General features: G+C 51.0%; 6 protein-coding genes across 6 annotated transcripts; 2 read left to right on the top strand and 4 right to left on the bottom strand.

The window, feature by feature from the left end:
• Window positions 1-829: 829 nt before the first annotated feature.
• On the bottom strand, window positions 830-1,977 carry KD926_004599 (mitochondrial carrier; the record flags this gene model as incomplete). Its single annotated transcript, XM_053098057.1, has 3 exons — window positions 830-1,712; window positions 1,776-1,914; window positions 1,968-1,977. 3 exons carry the CDS (start codon window positions 1,975-1,977, stop codon window positions 830-832), a joined length of 1,032 nt encoding a protein of 343 aa, XP_052958077.1.
• A 2,822-nt stretch (window positions 1,978-4,799) lies between these two features.
• Window positions 4,800-5,883, bottom strand: KD926_004598 (SDR family NAD(P)-dependent oxidoreductase; the record flags this gene model as incomplete). The annotated part of the gene is made up of 4 exons (XM_053098056.1): window positions 4,800-5,065; window positions 5,144-5,429; window positions 5,513-5,758; window positions 5,833-5,883. The coding sequence occupies 4 exons, from the start codon at window positions 5,881-5,883 to the stop codon at window positions 4,800-4,802; spliced, it is 849 nt and encodes a 282-aa protein (XP_052958076.1).
• Window positions 5,884-6,630: 747 nt separating this feature from the next.
• Window positions 6,631-8,450, bottom strand: KD926_004597 (MFS general substrate transporter; the record flags this gene model as incomplete). Its single annotated transcript, XM_053098055.1, has 5 exons — window positions 6,631-6,935; window positions 6,989-7,356; window positions 7,406-7,774; window positions 7,823-8,284; window positions 8,335-8,450. The coding sequence occupies 5 exons, from the start codon at window positions 8,448-8,450 to the stop codon at window positions 6,631-6,633; spliced, it is 1,620 nt and encodes a 539-aa protein (XP_052958075.1).
• Window positions 8,451-8,843: 393 nt separating this feature from the next.
• On the top strand, window positions 8,844-10,171 carry KD926_004596 (uncharacterized protein; the record flags this gene model as incomplete). The annotated part of the gene is made up of 5 exons (XM_053098054.1): window positions 8,844-9,051; window positions 9,102-9,121; window positions 9,171-9,275; window positions 9,323-9,708; window positions 9,766-10,171. The coding sequence occupies 5 exons, from the start codon at window positions 8,844-8,846 to the stop codon at window positions 10,169-10,171; spliced, it is 1,125 nt and encodes a 374-aa protein (XP_052958074.1).
• Window positions 10,172-10,379: 208 nt separating this feature from the next.
• On the bottom strand, window positions 10,380-11,250 carry KD926_004595 (uncharacterized protein; the record flags this gene model as incomplete). Its single annotated transcript, XM_053098053.1, has 4 exons — window positions 10,380-10,903; window positions 10,990-11,067; window positions 11,120-11,138; window positions 11,209-11,250. 4 exons carry the CDS (start codon window positions 11,248-11,250, stop codon window positions 10,380-10,382), a joined length of 663 nt encoding a protein of 220 aa, XP_052958073.1.
• Window positions 11,251-11,825: 575 nt separating this feature from the next.
• KD926_004594 (polyketide synthase) lies at window positions 11,826-20,138 on the top strand (the record flags this gene model as incomplete). Its single annotated transcript, XM_053098052.1, has 12 exons — window positions 11,826-11,999; window positions 12,047-12,191; window positions 12,247-12,515; window positions 12,579-13,012; window positions 13,059-13,218; window positions 13,277-13,943; window positions 14,000-14,162; window positions 14,208-16,842; window positions 16,894-17,044; window positions 17,092-18,854; window positions 18,903-19,220; window positions 19,275-20,138. 12 exons carry the CDS (start codon window positions 11,826-11,828, stop codon window positions 20,136-20,138), a joined length of 7,743 nt encoding a protein of 2,580 aa, XP_052958072.1.
• Between the last annotated feature and the right edge of the window lie 455 nt (window positions 20,139-20,593).

Below are 20,593 nucleotides of genomic sequence, written 5' to 3'. Positions count from 1 at the left end.
TCGTATATAGGAAGATATAAAAAAGAATAGCATGTCCTGGTTTCGATCCAGGGTCCTCCGGGTTATGAGCCCGGCGCTCTTCCCCTGAGCTAACATGCTGGGATTGTTGTCCAAGGTACTTTGCATTGCATACTTGTTGGGTAAATAAAGGTCACAGCTGTTGACCTGGGCAGCTTTCTCTATACCCTTGCCTACGATTTGATTTACAATGTTGAGTTGACGAGGTGCGGACGGGCCGTAAATCAAATTGTATATTTTATTTTTATATTTTATTTTATTTTTAGGCTCCTCAATTCTAACTAGATATCATGAGCCGACACTTTCCCAAGATATGTCCCATTTTTGGACTTCAGTTGGTGAATACAGGTGACCTGACCTCAGGTCAGGTGGACCTTGAAAAAGTTGAGATGGACGCCCCACCTGTCTTGGCACTCCCAACCTCCCATATCAGCTTTTAAATACTGTTTCGCATTCCATGAATTTCAATTTATAGTTCGCAGAAGCTTATCCTATGTCTAGATTTGTTTGTACCCACTGCCTAGTCCCGGTGTACTAATTACAGACAGTTGCGTGTGGATTTGGCATTTATCGATGCTCTAGAAAGTAAGTTAGTTTTACGCTCACCGATTGAACCTGAGGGTAAATTAATTCTGAATTCATAGCTCTGAATCGAATCTTTGAGCTGGTTGGGTTCTCAACTTCTGTCATGGCAATGCAGAACTGGACCAACTGGAAAAATGTGACGCAATTGCAATAGAAGGTTTCAGTTTACATTTATGGACTTGATGTTTTTTACTTATACATGTCTTTATAAAAATGATAGATCCAGCTAATCCACCCCTAGACACCACCTCAAGCGATCATAAACAAAGAAACTGATCGCCACCGTCGGCACATCCTTAATAAACCCAATCGTCAACCCAACATAGAACCCCCGTATCCCTCTCTCCGTGAAGATAATTCTCGCCGTTTCCGGAATCCTTCCCTGACGGTTGACCTGCATGCGCCGCCGGATAATCTCAAGGGGATAACAGAATGTCTGCGCCGCCAGACCCGCCAGACCCCCGGACAAGAGCTCTGCGCCCGCAGTCAATCGAACCTGCTTGGTTGATCCATGCGGACTGTGTTCGGGTGGTGCAAGAGCCATATACGGCGCCAGCGCTGGAGACCGAAACCAATCTCCGATCAAGTCATGAGCTAAGAACGACATTCCGGCATAGGGTACAACTCCTAACAGCGCGGGAACATATCCGCGGTAGAAATTCGTGACCGCAGAGCAGGAACTCGACCCACCATGATGGTAGATTTGGTTACAGATAGCAGCTAGTGACGTGCGCTGAATCTGCACTGCCAGGTTCACTCGAACCAGTTCAAAGGGGTACGTGCAGGAAGTTGAAATCGCTCCGGCCAGACTGCCCGAGATGAAGCGACGGATTGGAGTATCCTTATCGGGTCCAGAGATCAGGACGTTTCGGAATTGGTCGTATGCGAGAAAGTTGATGGCAGCGTAAGGAAATATCCGAAGTAGCATGAGCGAATGGCCTTGAAAAAGAGCCTTATTCCCGTAAGACTTGCGGATGATTTGGATAGCTTCAAAGACGCCCAGCCGTCGAGCTGTGTGGTGAGCGAAGCCCGGCTGGGCCGTTTGAAAGAGCACTTTTACTCGTTCTAGCGGCGCAACTACTGTTTTCGCCTTATTGATCGCCAGGTGTCTGTCAGCTGTGGTGAACGCGGTTCATCCCTTGTTTGGCCTCGGAGAAGAGATCCTGGCCTACCGTGCATCCGGCCAGTCCTCCTGCCAATCCCTTTCGCCACAGTTGGCTGATCCTATCGCCTTCCGCCGGTAGATCTTCTTGGAGCATGCTGTGAGCAGTTTTTGCCGCTGGACGGGATTTCCGTAAGTTCGGCAATCCCCTAGGGTCAAATAGTCAGCACTGGCTTGATGCCCGAAAACAGCATCCCTAGACTTGATAACATTCCAGAGGTCCCACAGTATCAGAATTCCCAGCAAATCATGAACACAAGGAGAGCGCAAAATACACAGGACTATCCACAGAGTCCCTCCGATACAAATTTACTCGTCTAACGCCGTCAGCCCCGACGAGATGGACCAGACCACTCAGCTTGTCAATGTTCCAAAGGTCAAGAATTGGGGACTGTACACGCAGTATGACGGCAGAGCTGATTTTTATTCTCATTCTCTATGAATTCTCTTGCATTGATTTCTTGCACGTATACTGAATTGTCTTCTCAAGTCTAGATAAGCGGTTTGATACTAGACTAGAGGCTCTTCTCCTATGTACCAGCTCCTATACTTTCTTTCACGTCGCTGAAATATGATCGGGACAATTTGCACTGGAGGTCGACTGGCTATGCGAGCTCCTGAAACATTGAAATGGGGGGCATGTTAAAATAGTCGCATGCCATGGTTTCGGCTTGGGATATACCTCTGAATATTGAGTCTCATTCCCAAGTTCTTCTTCTGGTAAATCTTTAGCTCCACAGAATGCACCAACACGATATAAGACGAATTGCATGTCCAGCAATTCAAAGACAGACGAGGCAATAGTTCAAGAACGGTTATTCCTCCAAATAGTAAGTCCAATCGTATGGTTGCTCTTCAATAACATCTGCGGCACCACATAATGAAGCAACGCAATGCAAAATCCATTGCATCTCGAGGATATCCGATGAAGGAAGTGACATAGCCATAATGCCACCGAGATCAGAAACAATCCATAAATGTGGAATCGCCCTCCTTGCTTCTGATATCGAAAGAAGGAATTGACATAGCTACTATACCACCGAGACCAGAAACAATCTATAAACGTCAGAGACAATATCTCAAAAAGTGACATGTCTTTAAACTCAAAGTCCACATCGCCTAGTTCCTCTTCGGTGACGTTTGCCGCACCATAGAATGAAGCAACGCGATGAAGAACCCACTGCATCTCTACCCCTGGACAAGTCTAGCTTGCCGTGGGCATAGTGTTCATTGCCGCGTGGCTTCTCCCGGCTGCCTGGTTCAAAATATACCAGTTCCGTCGAGTTACAGAGTCTGGTCTATGGACTACAGGTCGTTATAACCAGAAAGCGGCCATAATTTTCGAGGATGTTCGTGTTCCGAGTTCAATTCAGCCATTTTGTATGCACCCCATGAGATTTTGCTGGGTAGCAATGGTCACCACAACACCACAGAATATAACATAGTCCGCGACTCCAGACCATCACTGCGTTGAAGATCTCGTGCCTTATAGTGCTCGATTCAACTTTTGTCAACGCATACCTATATCCCGAATTAGCACAGAAAGCTCGACTCCCGTGTTTAGAATCCATACAACCTAAACTGATGAATGACCAAGCGCGTCCCTTCCCTTCCATATGGGCGTATAATGCTCTGCCGGATTGATTGTCGAGAAAGGATAGCATCATGTCAACCGTATGTGACCGCTAGTCACATAGGAGACCTTCCTATTCCGGACATCGGTATTGGTAACTACCGATCCCCGAGGATTATGCAGATTTTTCTGATATTTCCACGGTTCAAAAGTTATGTCTCTTCTAGCTGCCTTTTTGGGCTAGATTGCTTATCATTATTCTTGTGTTTAAACCACCGTTTGCAGCTAGATTGAAAGAATCAGACCTTCATCATTCGATATTCCTAAGGGTACATTACTAGCAATTACGCCTAGAGAGACGGCTAACAAAAGGGTTGCAGACTTCTGTGGCTATAACATGGACTTGCTCTGTGGCTTTGTGAAGACCATCATTGCTGCTAGGGTTCTAATTGCCTTACTGCGCTAGATTGGGTAAGTTGCGCTCTTGAGAGATAAGTGGCATATATGTCTGACCATTGTTAAGCACCCTCGCTGGTCTCGCTGTTCCCTTTTCGCTAGAATCAGTGAACCATGTTACAACAAGATACTTGTTCAGGTTCCTCGAAGCGCGGAAGGGTACAATCGAGATTGATGATCTTAATATTTTATAGATTACCTTGTATAATCTGCATAGTCTCTTAGCTATAATTCCTTAGAACCCGGTTCTGTTCTCTGGAGCTGTTTGATCTAAATTAGATCCATTCGACGATTATCCCAATCATATACTCCTGCAAGCTCTGAAGCAGATTAATTCTAGCTAAGCCACATCAAGTGAGGTCTCTTCTACATCTGTTTCCTGAAATCTTCATTCTCCCGTGTCGCGAGGAGGCACCAACCTAAGCCAAGGTGAGAAGTAACAGCTCTGTCTTTTACGAGCTATGAATACGCATCTCTTGTTTTATATGAAGCGACGAGCGCCGTGGACATGGAAACTGATTCCCTGGTGCAGTACACCATTTGTAGGGAGTTTTAAAATGCCACACTGATCGTCATTGCGCATAAATTAGTATTGTGGCCGCCTTCGATAAGATTCTGGTCATAAGTGATCGTCATGTCATTGAATTCGGTCCACTAGGCGTAATGGCATGAAAAGATAGTGCATTTCGCTGCATGGTCAAGGACAGTAAGGAGGTCGCGCTGCAAAGCCTGTTACAGTAGAGGTCCTCCTGGTGGTGTATATATACCGCCACCTAAGGTCCAGCCATTTGATATATATGACTTATATGAATATAACTGAAGGTAAAAAGTGCATTACGGGCCTCTATATGAGTTGTCGGTGTAAAAAAGCAGAAAAAGCTATAAAATATGTACTACTTTTGAGTTACCATTTCCAATCATATAGTTTTGAAAGACTCAGTGACTTCAACAATACGACTCGAGTGCTGATCACTGCTCTACATGTTGATAGCTAAGCCCAACACATCACAGTCCTGCCTTGGGAGTTGTGACCGTAGCACCTGCATCCACCGTTATAACCGTCCCGTTAATGTAGCTAGCACCGGGGCTACACAGGAACACAATTGCATCAGACACTTCTTCCGGGAAAGCGCCTCTCTTCAAAGGACTCAGAGCCTGGACCATCGCCCCTAGTTGCGGCACACGCTTCAAGCTGCGCTCCATCATGGGTGTCTGGGTCCACGCCGGGCATACAGTATTGACGCGGATGTGGTGAGGAATATTATCCATTGCTGATTGAGTGACGGGTGTTCATAAGTTCTCTTTCATTGCGACTAAGTGTTCAAGAAGCAAGGGAAAGGAGAGCTCACCAGCTGTTTTAGCCATTCCAAGCACCGCCCACTTTGATGCGCAGTAGGATAGCATCCCCGGGGCCGCCATGATTGAATTAATCGAGCCTACCACCACGATTGATCCGCGCCCGAGACTCCTTGTGCCTTCTGCTCGGAGGTTTTTGTGCTCGCGCGGTTCCTGCTTCGCCATGGCTGCAGAGACGGCGCGCAGAATGAGCATCGTGCCTCGTGCGTTTATCGACAGCGTCTGGTCGAAGATATTGGGCTTTACATGTTCGGTCGTGGCGCCGGAGATGTTTCCCATCTAGAGAGTTGCATATTCAAGTGGTCGTTAGTAAGTATTAGGGAGCTCCTTGAGGAGACATAAGCAGAGGTATAGGGACCTACCCCCGCGGAGTGAACGCAGTAATCAATGCGACCGAATTCCTTCACTGCCAACTCCACTAAAGAATCGACGCTTGATTCGTCGGCTACATCGGTCTGTACAGAAATGGCGCGTAGATTGGCATGGGTCGCGAACGTGCGGCTCTCTTCGACGACAGCGTCGGCGGGTTCCAAATCGGCCAGAACGAGGCCTTCGACGCCGGCTTGTGCTAGAGCCAAAGCTGTGTCACGGCCGATGCCCGACGCAGCCTGGACATGGACATGTCAGGAGGACGGGAAAACCAATAAATAAAGCAAGAGGTAGGGGTGAATATTCAACATACACCCGTGACAACAGCAATGCCACCCGGCAGTAGGGAGGTTGGAGCAGCCATACTATACTATTCGCAATGGTGATTAGACTAGTAAGGTTCAACAGCCCTAAGAAGCAGAGTTCGCTCTACTTATTTATTTAACATATTCTCCGACCCTTTGTGAAACTCAACCACAATTCCCCTGAGTCTGACCCGGACTGTGACACTGCGAGGTAAACGATGGTGGTCAGACGGTGCCCTCCCATCTCACCAACACCCCTTTGAAAGGCTGAAATACGGGTCTGTCCAGGGTCCCTTGCAGGCTATGGAACTTGGCCAGCCATTGCGCTGCTTGGCTACGCTACAGAATTCGATCTCCCAAGCCCTCCAATCATTCTACGGCAAACAGCCGGGGGTATGTTTTATTTGCCACGTCAGCGCACAGCCGATGATCTTATCCGCGCTGTTTTGGCAGTATTTTACAAGAAATTATCCGGAGAGAACCCGGAGACCCCTGTATACAACTTGACGCCAAGCGACGCGGGCGACGAGGACAGACAAAGGATGGCCATTCCAACTAGTCCGGACAAGGCAAAAAGGGACCAGCATTAGTGCGAGAACCAAGGATTAATTAGCAAATGGGCCCCCACTTGGGTGCCATGAATCATTAATCTATTTTTCCCTCAAACATTCCAGATAGCCGACTACACCATCCTTGTCGCGGCCAAGAAACGAGGCTGAGGCTATTCAACACGGATGTAACCCAGTCAGTCCATGCACTGCAGCGCTAAAAATGCCTCGCTCAGTCTGTGAAACCAACGCTCCCAGTCAGACCATCACCTGCTGTTTCTGCCACATTAGCCCCGACGCGATGACCTGCCCCCCGGCGAATCCGGCGAGGATTTTCATCTGCAGGTTATAGCCGGCTGAGTACACTTGGCGGACGAGATCTTGGGTGTCGGGGGAGAGCGACGTGAGCATCTCCGTGGATTGGAGAATAGCATCCACTTGGCTGGGTGGAAGCTGATGTCCGAGTCGCGACCGTAGCAAAGCCTGCGAAGCGGCTGTGACGATGGCGAGGCAGATCGTGCCGCCCATAACACGGAATTGAGCAACGGTGCCCATGGCGACGGCTGAAACAGTTAGCAACACATTATGGACTTGGCGAAAGGGAGGTTTGGCTTACCTTTGTCTTGCGGTTCGATTGTAAAGGGTGTCATGAGAACTAACAGGGCGATGTTGATACCGCAACCATAACCCGCGAGAATTTGAAAGCCATACTGCTTGGCGGCGATGGTCACAGAATCCGACAAAGTCGATAGAAGTGCGTAGGCGATTACCTGGATGAAGGAGGCTGCGATGACAAAATACAAGACGGGAATCTTAAAGATCTTAGACAACATCGGGGCCATGATGGACCCGATAGGCGCCGCCACCGTGAAAGGGATGAAGCGGATGCCGGCTTGCAGGGGAGAGAGGCCATTCACGATCTGAAAACGCTGGGGAAGCTGGAAAATCGTGACGAACCATGTCCCTCCGAGGCAGATGGCATTCCTGACCCGTTAGCATTCGGTTGGCAAACTCAGAGCTATGGCAAGCATACAGCAACATTCCCATCCACACGCGGTTCTGCGCGAATCGCCAGGGAAATACGGGCTCGACAAGGCCTTTAGAAAGTGTAACGCGCCGCTCCCACAGTAGGAAGATAATCCAAGCAAAGCCGGATATGACCAGCATCACGATTGTAAAGGCGGATCGCCAGGCGAATTCCCGGTTGGCCTCCTCGAGCGGTGCGGCCAGACACACGGTGGCGATCAGGAGTAGACTCGAGCCGATGAAATCGAGCCGTCGAAGACCTCCCAGCAGAGAATTTTTGAGAGAAACGTCGGTCGTCCGAGGTTTGTGGTGGTTCGGGAACCGGTTAGGGATCATGAAAATGATCACCAGCCCGGCCAGGGCGGCGGGTGGTAGACTAAATCAGTCAGTTTAAAGAAGAGAATCAGCTCTCGAAGGGACATACTTCAACCAAAAGATCCATCGCCAGTTGGTCTCCGAGATAGCACCTCCGAGAATCGGTCCCAGAAGCAAGGAGATAGCGTAGACCACGGAAAGCGAACTGGTATACAGCGCATACTTCGCGGGAGGAACAAGTTCTAGCACGATCGTCGTACAAAGCGAGTAATTGCCGGCGCCGCCAATGCCTTGGAAAGCGCGAAAAATAATCAACTGGCTGATGGTTTGCGCGCCGCCGCAGGCCCCGGAGAAGACGAGGAAAAAGCCCACAGCAACAAGGAGACTCGATTTGCGACCGAATAGATCGCTTATTTTGGCTGTAATGACGAGTACACCGACGTATCCCAGCATATAGCCCGCGATGATCCAGTAGACTTTATCCAGACCTCCGATTTCTTCCGTTATGCTCATCAACGCCGTGGTGACAATGGGAATTTCGAGATTCGTTAGAAAAAGGCACATAGCCAGCCTATGACTGTCAGTTAATGAACTCAAAATCTGAACAGGAGGCAAACAAACGCAGCGGTGACCAGATGCAGTCGGAGTCCCGACAAGTAGCCATTGTCTTCGACGGCACCTGGTGACAGTTCTCGGTCGTCGACAGTGTCCTCGCGAGGAGCGATCGATTTCTCCATCTTCGACCAGAAATCCAGGCGTATCGCAAAGAGGTTTGCCAGAGAAAGAGCCCGGGCACGTAAGGTAATATCTAGGGCTAGTCGCGGGAAGAACAGAAAAGCGATGGACTTCTTGGCCGCAGCCACCGTCAAGGATTAAGCACCGCCCGCCAATCCTTTCTCCTTAAGGCAGCAAGCATCCAGTATGCACGAGGAAGTGGCATGGATCTCATGCGGGCTGACCTGAAGAGGCTGCCATTTCTGGCCCCAATTCCGGAGGACAGTTTGCTTATGAGGGGGTTGAGAATCCCCGGCTGAACGTGCACGTCTAATGGAAGATCTCACTTATATCCCTTTCTCTTTTTCCCCACATGGGAGCTCGAGCCGGGTACTATCGATTTTGCATGCTTCAAGATGGCCTCCAACATACCACTGGAAAAGCTGCTAGAAATGCCCGCGGCGACTCCTCCGCCAGGAGTTACGCCAAACCTGGTGGATCCGCCTAACGAAGAAGCGGCCGCGAAAGGCATTATTCTGAGCCTTTGGATATTCTGTTCGTTGATGCTGTTGATTCGTGTTTATACCAAGTTTGTGTTGATCCGGAAATTTGATTTATCAGATTGTGAGTTGCCCCCGGAAGCCGTTTTGTATAGACACTGCTAACACCTTTAGACTCGATTATAATGGCGTGGGTATGAATCAAAAAATCGCCGTCATTACTTAAGTTAACTTACTCTACAGGCCATTCTCATGGGAGACTTCGCTCCTTACTGGCTTTTCGCTAACCTGGCCCCTGGAGTCGATCAATGGAATATGCGACTTAAGGACTTTTCCACGGTCATCGAGGTACGAGTTCTCCTTCCTTGGTGAGCCGTGGATACTAACAAGTACAGTATTTCCACGCCGGCGGCGTGTTATACGGCTGCTGCATATTCTTTATCAAGCTGGCTATTTTGCTGCAGTTCATCGAGATCTTTGTGCCCATTCGCAGGACAGGCACATTCTACTGGACCTGTCTGATATTGATTATCGTGAATTTTGTCTTTTACTTCATCAGCTTCTTCCTTGAGGTCTTCTCATGCAACCCCGTGAAGAAATATCACATGCCATGGATTGAGGGTACCTGCATGAACTACAACGTGTTGAACGTCGCTGCCAGCTCTGTCAACGCTGCTTCGGACATCATCATCCTGGTATTGCCGCAGGTGCGCATCTGGAACTTGCAAATGCCTCTGAGTCGCCGGATTGCTGTTTCCGCGGTGTTTCTGATCGGAGTTATGTATGATAGCCTTCGATATGTCTCTGTTTATAAAGACAATGCTAATAATTTCCACAGGGCTTGCACTGCTTCGGTGGTCCGCCTCGCCTACACCGTCGTTCTCATGAAGACCAAGAATATCTCGTACTACGCTTACTTGTCGGGTATCTGGACGATCCCCGAGCTCTCTATGGGAATTGCCGTGGCATGCTTGCCTGTCTTGCCCAAGTTTATCAAGAGCCTTGACCCGAGTCACCGTTTGTCGCGCATCGGCTCTTCGCTGCAGGGCGTGTTCTCTGGAGGCAGTCGCTCGCATTCGCGCTCTCGCTCCCACAATAACTCATCCGATCGCACTAAGGGAAATAATGCGCCGTACACTACTATACAGCGAGGGAAGGACGGTTGGTCTGATTCTCTCCCGCTGGTCTCTACGTCTAGTAGGGGCAGTGTGAAACAGCCGGACATTGCAGGTCAGGCAGTATGAATTAGGGTGTTGGTAATTGAGTGCTTGAGGCGCTCTACGCGCCATTATAATTCTCTCTTGGAGATCTTTCTGGCTCGTTGCGGTATACTATGGTACGGTTTGGTTGGAGTACAGGGTCTTGGTAATGGTTGGGGCTGGTTGGGTCTTAGGAAATGGCGTAACGCGATCATGTATTCAAGAACTATTTGGAAAAGTCGGTTCAGTTCATTTAAAAATTCTCATCCGCTGTAGCTCTAGCCAACGTCCGTTTGATGACCTGAACCGCCTGCATCACAGCCTCGGGATCGCGCGGCCCAGGAATCTCATGACCACTGTCATGCACAAAGACCTCGCGGTTGGCGCTGCTACACAACGAGCTGAGTTGGGGCCCGAATGCATATCGATGGTCATTCCGCCCCCAGATATGCGCCGTGGGGAGATCCAAGACCTCGCCATCGGTTGCGGCGTCCATGACCCGGCGATCCCCTTCTAGCAACATCTTAGGATCCTCCGGTGGCCCACCACAGAAGAAGACAGCGCAGCGGAATGGGACCGCCTGATCGTTCTTCTGGAATTCATGCAATAGTAGTGTTGCACCGCAGCTGGCGCCATGGGAAAAAGCAAATAAACCATCAAACGGCCCCTCAGTGGCCACAAACTCCTGCAGATTCGCGAGGAGTCGCACACGACTCTCTTGGCTATCGTCAACATACATCAGAAACTCGTCGCTTGGCATAGCGACCGTCTCGAGGCCTGGAAATCACGTTAGTTGCCGTACGTCCGAGATAGAGCGTCGGAGCTGAGAACAGGATGAAACATGGACAGGGAGGTCAGCCTACCAGGGGCCATATCGGTTGGGACCGATCCATCCAACCACTCGTAGGTGTGTTCAGGGCCAAGCCGATGGCGTATGGCTGCTACGCGATTTCAGCCTCGCAGTCAGAATGTATGAATCGACCTATTACTCACCGGTTTGGGCCTCGAAGACCTGGACGGTGTTAGTCGCGCAAAACGTGAAGGGGCGTGAAGGGGCAATGTTGCATTGAGCAGAAACATACCCTTCCATTCTCGCCCATTCCATGTAAGCAGAGAAATCGCATGTTGTTCTGTCCAGTTGATTTGATTCTATTATTGTTGGAAGAGAGGGGACAAACCTTATACGCGATTGCCAGCTTACCATCCCCGCGCGGGCTGAACGTGCAGGATGACTGCAGAAGTTAGGTGCCCTGTGGCGCTTCTACTATATTAAACCCCGCGAATGAGCGTTATGCCGTGGAGATAGGCTCCGAATTTCTAATTAGCAAGCGTCCGGCCGTAAGCGCTTGGCACCTGGTCGAGCCACATTGCTGCGGCGTCTAGGATCAAGTATGTGCTGACTGGGGGCCGAATCTCATTTAATCTCGAGGCGCTCGGAATGGCCAATGTCTCAGCTTGGCAAAGACCTTCATTGGTCAGGGAGTGAATGGCGTTGTCTGGTAATCATGGATGTCTTCCTCGCCGTTGCAATGATGTCCAATTCGACGTATACAGTTGCTGACAATGCCGCGTGTCAGAGGCTCATGATTAGAGGTCGAACATGAAAGAGATTGTATAAATCTGTCCTTGACAGACCTTACTTGTGTACCAATGAAAATAATCCCCGCTTCCCTTGTCCCTGTACATTACACCATCCGCAATGACCGCCGACACTTTCGAGCCTCTGGCCATTATTGGCCTTTCTTGCAAGTTCCCGGGAGATGCAGACACCCCAGAGTCCTTCTGGCGCATGCTTCAAGAGCGAAGATGCGCTATGACGCCGTGGCCTGAGGATCGAGTAAAGCTTGAGGCTTTCTCACATCGAGATTCCAAGGTGCCACTGACTTGAATAGACTGCAGACAGCAGCTTACTTGATATAGGAGTTCATTGCTGGCGCCCATTTCATGCAAGAAGATCCAGCTCTCTTTGATGCCTCGTTTTTTGGAGTTGGTGGTGCCGAGGCCGCCGTTATGGATCCTCAGCACCGCATGGTGTTGGAGACAGCGTACCGCGCTTTGGAAAATGGTATTTCTGCCAATCAGGAATCGCCCGATTGAATATGTATTCTAATTCCATCCAGCCGGTATCCCCATGGAAAAAGCCAATGGCACGAAAACCGCCGTGTACACAGGCTCTATGACAAATGACTACTCACATATGGCACATCGCGATCCCGAAAATATGCCCAAACACACTTCTATCGGCACTACGTCCAGTATGGTAGCAAATCGTGTCAGCTGGTTCTTCAATCTGAACGGTCCCTGTGTGAACCTCGACTCCGCATGCTCCAGCAGTCTGATGGCGTTTGATATGGCTTGTACATCACTTCGGGTCAAGGATAGTGACATGGTGAGCTTTTGTTGAAATTATGTTATGTTTCGCCTTCCTACCTGGAGATCCTAACGCAGACAGGCTCTCGTCGCAGGTGTTAGTGCGATTCTAGGAGCCGAAGCCATCATGTCATTGATGAATATGAGCTTTCTATCACCCGACGGTCGCAGCTATAGTTTCGACTCTCGAGCCAACGGATACGGAAGAGGCGAAGGCTGCGGTGTCGTGCTGGTCAAGCGCCTGGCTGATGCAGTACGCGATGGCAACATTATTCGAGCAGTCATCCGATCTACTGGTTCCAATCAGGATGGCTATACCCCAGGCATCACACAGCCCAGTTCCACATTACAATCCCGCTTGATTCGGGATACATATGCCAAGGCAGGGCTTGACTTTGAGCCAACGCGATTCTTCGAAGCGCATGGAACTGGGACGGCGGTAGGCGACCCCATCGAAGCTGAAGCTATCGGTCGTGTGTTCCGCAAGGCGCGTTCGCCAGAAGATCCTCTTTATATGTAAAACCCTCATCTCATATTTCGAGACTTTCGCTGATATGTACAGAGGTGCGGCTAAATCGAATATTGGTCACCTCGAGGGTGGCAGCGGCATTGCAGCTGTGATTAAAACAGTACTCGTGCTCGAGAAGGGTATCATTCCACCGAATTCGGTCAATTTCGAATCTTTAAACCCGGAGATCGATGCCGAATTTTTGAACGTTAAGGTACTTCAACCTTTAAATCACATCGAGTAAGCTGTACATAACTAGCTGACAATTCTAGATCCCGACCAAGCCCATGGCCTGGCCAACGCCTGGTTTGCGACGAGCCTCCGTCTCATCCTTTGGATACGGTGGTTCCAATGCGCATGTTGTGTTGGATGACGCATACCATTACCTGAAGCAACATTCTCTGCATGCTCCCAATTGTACTGTTCCCCAGGCTCACATCGCGAATGGAGTATCTAACGGGGTGTCAACACCGGTTAACGGGACCAATGGGCATGTTGGTCCTATTGAGGAAACTCTCACAAATGGTCATACCACAGAGATGACCTCGCAGCTCCTGATCTGGTCTACCGAAGACGAAGGTGTCCTGGGTCGCATGATTGACGCTTACAGCCAATATGCATACTCGCTCAAGATACCGAAAGATAAAGAGGCAGCGTTCCTCGGTGAACTAGCTCAGACCTTGTCGGAAAAACGTAGCCAGCTTTCATGGCGCGCATATAGCGTGGTTGACTCGCTGTCCGCTCTCAAGACCCTTACAGCTTCTGTATCCAAGCCAGTGCATACAACCAGGTCTCTGGCTCTGGGATATATCTTCACAGGACAAGGGGCCCAGTACTATAGGATGGGACGGCAGCTGGTTACATACCCCGTGTTCGAAAACAGCCTTCGTCTTTGCGATGACGCGCTTCGCTCATTTGGTTGTCCCTGGTCAGTGTTTGGTAAGTCAAACCCGAGGCATGCAGCATGCTTGACGAAATTAGCTGATCGCGAATAGATCTCCTGACCCAGGCGAGCCCTGAAACTTTTGAGATGGATGACCCGACATACGCACAGTGCTTAACAACAGTATTGCAAATAGCGTTGGTCGACCTTCTGTCCTCGTTTGGAATTGTGCCCTCGACTGTTGTTGGTCACTCTTCTGGCGAGATTGCTGCCGCGTAAGTGTATTGATCACACCAGATTGACTGCGCTAACAGGAATAGATATGCCATCGGTGGACTCTCGCGGGAATCAGCGTGCCAGGTATCTTATTTCCGGGGACTGCATGCCGGTACCTTGCGAAGTGGCAATGCATCAATGCTCGCAGTGGATCTGTCACGAACTGATGCCCAACCATACCTTGAGAAACTGCATGCCAGCACGCCTGGCAATATCACTGTTGCCTGCATCAACAGTCCTAGCAACGTGACAATTTCTGGCGAAAATCACCTGGTGGATGCGCTTCAGGCTGATCTTGAAAGCAATGGAATTCGGTCTCGCCGTTTACGTACGGGCGTCGCATACCACAGTTCCCAAATGAAGGCCATTTCATCCCTCTACAGGGATTCTTTGCAAGGACTGACGGCCGGATCGCCCAACAAAACACTCATGATCTCTTCTGTGACGGGCTCACCCATCAGTGACCGCAAGATACTGTCCACCGCAGACTACTGGGTCTGTAACATGGTTGAGCCCGTGGAATTCTGCGGTGCCATGACAGAGAGCCTGTTACACACTGGATCGAAGAACCGCAAGATTGGTGCGCCGGTCAAACACGCTATCACGGACTGGTTCGAGATCGGCCCTCATGGAGCCTTGCAACGGCCGTTCCGAGAAACCCTGCGCAGTATGAATCTGAACCGTAATGTGCGATATATGGCCACGCTCGATCGTCGCCAGCCATCGCTGCAGGCGCTTCAATCTGCCGTGGGACACCTTTACTCCCAGGGATACCCCATGTCATTTCACGAGATCAACCAATATCGCGAAGGCTTTCCGCGCCACACAAAACAGCTGGTAAATCTTCCATCCTACCCGTTCAACCATTCTCGACGGTACTGGTTCGAGACGCGCGAGACTCAGAACGTCAGACTTCGTTCTCATGGACGTCACGAGTTATTGGGGGCCCCATCGCCGGAGTCACATCCCGGGGAGGCACATTGGCGTACCTTTTTTGACCCCGTTCAAACGCCGTGGCTCCTCGATCACGCAGTCAACGGCAAGCCTATTTACCCGGCGACGGGCATGGTGGTCATGGCCATCGAGGGAGCGGAGCAGTTGGTTGATGCGTCTTTTCCACGGTCTGGATATTTCGTTCACGACGCTACATTCACGCATCCGATCGTGATTAATCCCTCTAGTCGCGTCCAGGCTGATCTTCATATGCGGGCAATCCGGTCGGCAGAGAAGACTTCCCAGTCCTTCGAGTTCCGTATCTACACCGATGTCAACAGCCAGTGGCAGGAGACCTGCCGGGGTTATATCTCGGTTCAGCTCGCAGGTGACGAAGATGTTCTCCTGCGGCAAGAGAAGGCACAATCCATGTATCATCAGGGGCGCTGGGAGGAAATATCCCGTCAATGTTCCAGTCCGGTCTCAACTCAGGGGATGTATGAAGCCCTCGAGATGAACGGGTTGCACTACGGTCCGGCTTTCCAGGTCATGGATACCATAACCTGGGACGGAGATGAATGTGCGGCAGCCGAGATCCACACTTTTCCCTGGACCGCGAAGCAGTCGCAACATGGTTGGCAAAAGCATGTCGTGCACCCTGCCACTCTCGATGGCCTCGGCCAGCTGGGTGTCGTGCCTCTGACCGATGGAGGCTCAAAGCTGCTCACGACGGGGTTGGTAACCACACGGGTCCAGCAGGCCTGGATCGCTGCGTCTGGAGCATCGAGTCCCGCTACCCCATTTCTTCGGGCATTTGTGCGCTCGCATACCACCGGAATGCGAGGTACTGAAACCGAGGTCACGGCCCTAGACGAGTCTGGCCAGGTCAAGATCTGGATCTCTAGTATGGAGACCACCTCCATGACGACAAACAATGCAAAGGAGCTGGAAGCCCAGGCGCGTTCACTGTGTGGCACGATTGAATGGACTCCGATGTTGAATTCCATGACCTCTAGCCAGCTGAAAACCTGGTGTGACCTGCCTCTCGCCGATAATCCACAGGAGCTCTTTGACCTCCTAGAGGTTGTTCAGCTGTCATCCGCCCGCCGTGCTATTGAGCAGCTCAAAGGCCGATCGACATCTCACCTGCCGGGTCATTTGCAAAAGTACGTCAATTGGCTGCAGTGGCAGACGCGGAGATATGATGAAGGTACGGCATCAATTGCCGTGGATCATCCTCTCCTTCACTCGTTTGATCCAGCTATTGCCGAAGAACTGTACGAGAGGGTAAAGCCCTTGAGCGCGGAAGCCGTCCTCAGCGTAGTGGTTGCTCAGAACATGAGTGGTATACTAGCGGGCACTGTGGACCCTCTAGATCTGCTTTACCAGGGCGACCGCGCTGCACACCATTATCAGGCAATTGCTGATCGTATGCTTCAGCCGGGACATCTGCGTCGCTATTTGAAAGCCCTGGCCCTTGAGAATCCCGCGATGAAAGTTCTAGAAGTCGGGGCCGGCACGGGTTCTTTCACCAGTCATGTACTGGATGCATTGGCTGGCGACGCTGGGAATCCTTGGTTCGCACGCTACGACTATACTGATATCTCGGAGGGGTTCTTCGAAAAGGCACGCGAGCGATTCGCAGTCAATGGTAGCAAAATGGGTTTCAAGGCGCTGAATGTCGAAAGGTCTCCGGAGGCCCAGGGGTTCGAGAAGGGCAGTTATGATTTGATCGTTGGTGCTTGGGTTAGTAAATTTTTTTTTCTCGCCGTTATCGTATGATCCTTACTCGCACAGGTTCTCCATGCAGCGGCAGACCTTAATGCCGCAACTAGAACTGTTCGCGAGCTGCTGAAGCCGGGAGGAAAGCTAGTGATGATCGAAATCACTCAGCCCGAGATCCTGCGTACTGGATTCGTTACCGGAACTCTGCCTGGGTGGTGGATGGGTATGTGTTTCTTATAGTCCTATTGAACCTTTTCTGACCAGCAACAGGGCAAGAAGAGTACCGTGAACACGGCGCCTGCGTGAGAACGGAGAAGTGGCAAGAGATTCTGCAGGCAAACGGATTCGACGGGGTCGATCTTGCAATTCCGGAATGCGAAGTTGAGAAATACGCGGAACACAGCCTGCTGGTAGCCACGGCATCCAGGACGCTGTCCCAGTCAAAGCCTCGGCCTGTTGTGTGTGTCATTGACTCGACCTCAACGATACAGTCCAAGCTGGTACATGACCTGCAACAACAGACTGCTGATGCGGCTGAGTGGACGGTAGTGCCTACGGAGGAAGTGGCTAGCATCTCACTGGCTCAAAACCCCGTGGTTGTCTTTCTTCCAGAGGTGGAGAGCCCAGTTATAGCTTCCCTCTCAGAGACGCTTTATGATCGATTGCACCACTTCTTCTGCCGCGCCCAAGACGTGATATGGGTCATGGCCTCGAATCCCACGTCTTCCACAGCACCGCGGGTGCATGCTATTCAGGGACTAGCGCGCGTGCTCTGCACTGAGAACGAGAGGCTTTCTTTCGCAACGCTAGATCTAGAAGATCATCTAGACAACCCGAGTAAGTGGGTGGACCACATTCATCGCATTCTTTCGCAACGACAAGGACAGCTTAGCAAAGACCCTGAGCTTGATTACCGCGAGCAGAATGGTGTGCTGCATGTCGGGCGTCTTATAGAAGATATACCGCGCAATAATACCTTGCTGGAGCAGACACAGGTTCCGGTGAAGTGGCAGCCCTTCCGGCACCAAATACCCTTGTCACTTTATCTTTCCAACCCGGGATCGCTCGATGCCAGTTCCATGGTCTTTGTCGAGGACCTAGAGTACTCTGGGGAGCTTGGCCCCACTGAGATGGAGATAGAAGTGAAAGCAGTGGGTGTGAACTTTAGAGATGTACTCACAGCGCTGGGCAGACTGCGCAGCGGAGACAATCTAGGCTGTGAGTTCGCCGGCATCGTGACTCGTGTTGGCAAGAATTGTGTCGGCTTTCAGCCTGGAGATCCAGTCTGCGCAGTGGTTCTTCGATGCGTGCGCACATATGCTCGGTGTGATTATCGTCAATGCTGTCGCATCCCTACGGGCGTAACGATGGCTATGGCGGCTTCAGTACCTACCATCGGGGTCACAGCCTATCACTCTCTCATTATCTTGGCACGTCTGCAGCCTGGCGAGTCGGTTCTTATTCACTCAGCTGCAGGAGGCACCGGACAGTTGGCCATCCAAGTGGCCCAGAGTGTGGGAGCCAAGATCTTTGTGACTGTCGGGTCGCAGGAGAAATCGCGTTTCTTACAGGATCGATACGGCATCCCTGAGGACCATATCATGTATAGTCGCGACACGACGTTCGCCCGACATATAAGACGCATGACGGATTGTCAGGGCGTGGATGTCGTTCTCAACTCACTCTCAGGTGATGCCCTCGTCGCATCATGGGAGTGCATTGCTCCCTACGGGCGGTTTGTTGAACTAGGCAATGCCGACGTTGCCAACAACTCAAAACTGCCCATGAGGCACTTCGCACAGAACGTGTCTTTCTTCCTTGTCGCAGTGGACCTTATCTCACGGGAGCGTCCAGCACTCATCGGTCAGTCCCTGCAGCCGATCATGGACATGATGGGAGCCGGCACGTTGCATCCACCATGGCCGTTGCAGGAATTCTCTCTTTCATCCATGGAGGAGGCCCTCCGTCTGATGCAGAACGGAAAGCACACAGGCAAGCTGGTGATCAATTTCAATCCGAATGATATCGTCCCGGTATGTGTTCCAAGCCAATTGACTCAGACATTTGCTGACAATTTCAAGATATCCCTACGGCATACACCGCCCTATGCCTTTCCTTCAGACGCAACATACGTCATTGCAGGAGGGTTGGGCGGATTGGGACGTAGTGCTGCCTGCTGGATGGCGAGCATGGGAGCCAAGAATCTCCTTTTGCTTTCTCGATCAGGGCCCAAATCAGATGCCGCTCGTCAGCTGATCGACGATCTGACCTCACAGGGAGTGTGTGTTCGCGCACCCAAATGTGACGTTGCGGATACCGATGCGATGAAAGCGGCACTGAGTGATTGTGCCGACCTCCCTCCAATCCGAGGCTGTCTGCAGGCCACGATGGTTCTACAGGTGAGTCTCCATATTCTTGTTATTGCGATTAGAGAGAATACTGACCACTTGTAGGACGCTATCTTTGAAAATCTCACTTACGCACAATGGACCACAGCCATCTGCTCCAAGGTCCAAAGCACCGAGAACTTACATGCCCTTCTCCCATCCGACCTGGAATTCTTCGTCATGCTCTCCTCCCTGGCAGGGATTGTCGGCTCCGTCTCGCAAGCCGCCTACGCAGCCGGAAACACATTCCAAGATGCCTTTGCGACTTATCGACGTAGCCTCGGCCAGGCTGCGACTTCGCTTGACCTGGGCCGCATGGGTGAGGTAGGCATCATTGCCGAGAACACGAATTATGCACGACACAAACAGGATGTGCCCGTGATGGAAGATATTTCGGAGCGAGAATTCCATGCGATTTTGGAACAGGTCTGTCGATCCCCTCTAGACCAAGCTTCTGATTCGACTTCGAGCCAGATATTGGTGGGTCTGGCGACACCGGCTCAGATGCGCGCTGGAGGTATTGATCCCCCGGCTTGGATGCTAGAGCGCGCACTATTCAGTGTCCTTCCGCAGGAGGCTACTGCGGTAGAGGTTGAACTGGATCCAAGCGCTACTACCTCCACTGCAGCGTCACATTGGCAAGCAGCTCTAGCCAAAGCTGGTCCTGGGGCCGCCGTATCGGTTGTAGTCGACGGGTTGACGCAAAAGCTAGCGCATGCGTTGGACCAAACAGCTGCTGAAATCGATCCGCAGAGATCCCTGGCAGTACAAGGTGTGGATTCCTTGCTAGCTGTTGAGATACGGCAGTGGATTACCAGGGCGTGGAAGGCAGAGGTCTCAGCACTGGATATTACCAGTACACCCAGTTTGGAAGAGTTGGCGGTGCTGGTTGTCGGTCGAAGTGAGATGCTCAAGGGACAGTCGGGATAAGAGTATGATTGTGTTTGGGATAGTAAATTAGGTATGTAGGAATTTCCTATAAGGCCTAGATCAGGAAAAGCTTCCATAAAGCGATAATAACAGGTGACATCTCTGTTTAATTTTAATTCCTTCTTGCTATTGTCCTGTATCCAATCCACCTCAATCGAGGGTGAAATCAGCATAATCGACGCTATCGGCCGCAGGGCAGCTGGCTCCAGCTGCCCTGCGGGCCGAAGGCTCTCCAACCATCGACACGAAATATGAATAGTTTGTCTGTTGGGTTGCGTTAGCACAAGGCAAGGTTGCGCTGTTATGGAGTCGGGGAAAGCTCTGGATGGCGGGGGCAGATATCTGAATTAGGGCGAAGGATGAAAGTGAGTAGAGCAACCCCTTAGTTTGATCGGAGTTAAGGCTTGGGGATGAAAGGAATTAAGACTTCATTTGTAATCGACTCATTTTTAAGC

This window comes from Aspergillus affinis, assembly GCF_023601865.1.
Source record: "Aspergillus affinis strain CMG 70 chromosome Unknown NODE_21_length_366722_cov_90_171905, whole genome shotgun sequence".
Lineage (NCBI taxonomy): Eukaryota > Fungi > Ascomycota > Eurotiomycetes > Eurotiales > Aspergillaceae > Aspergillus > Aspergillus affinis.
This window is presented reverse-complemented; position numbering and strand designations above follow the sequence as displayed.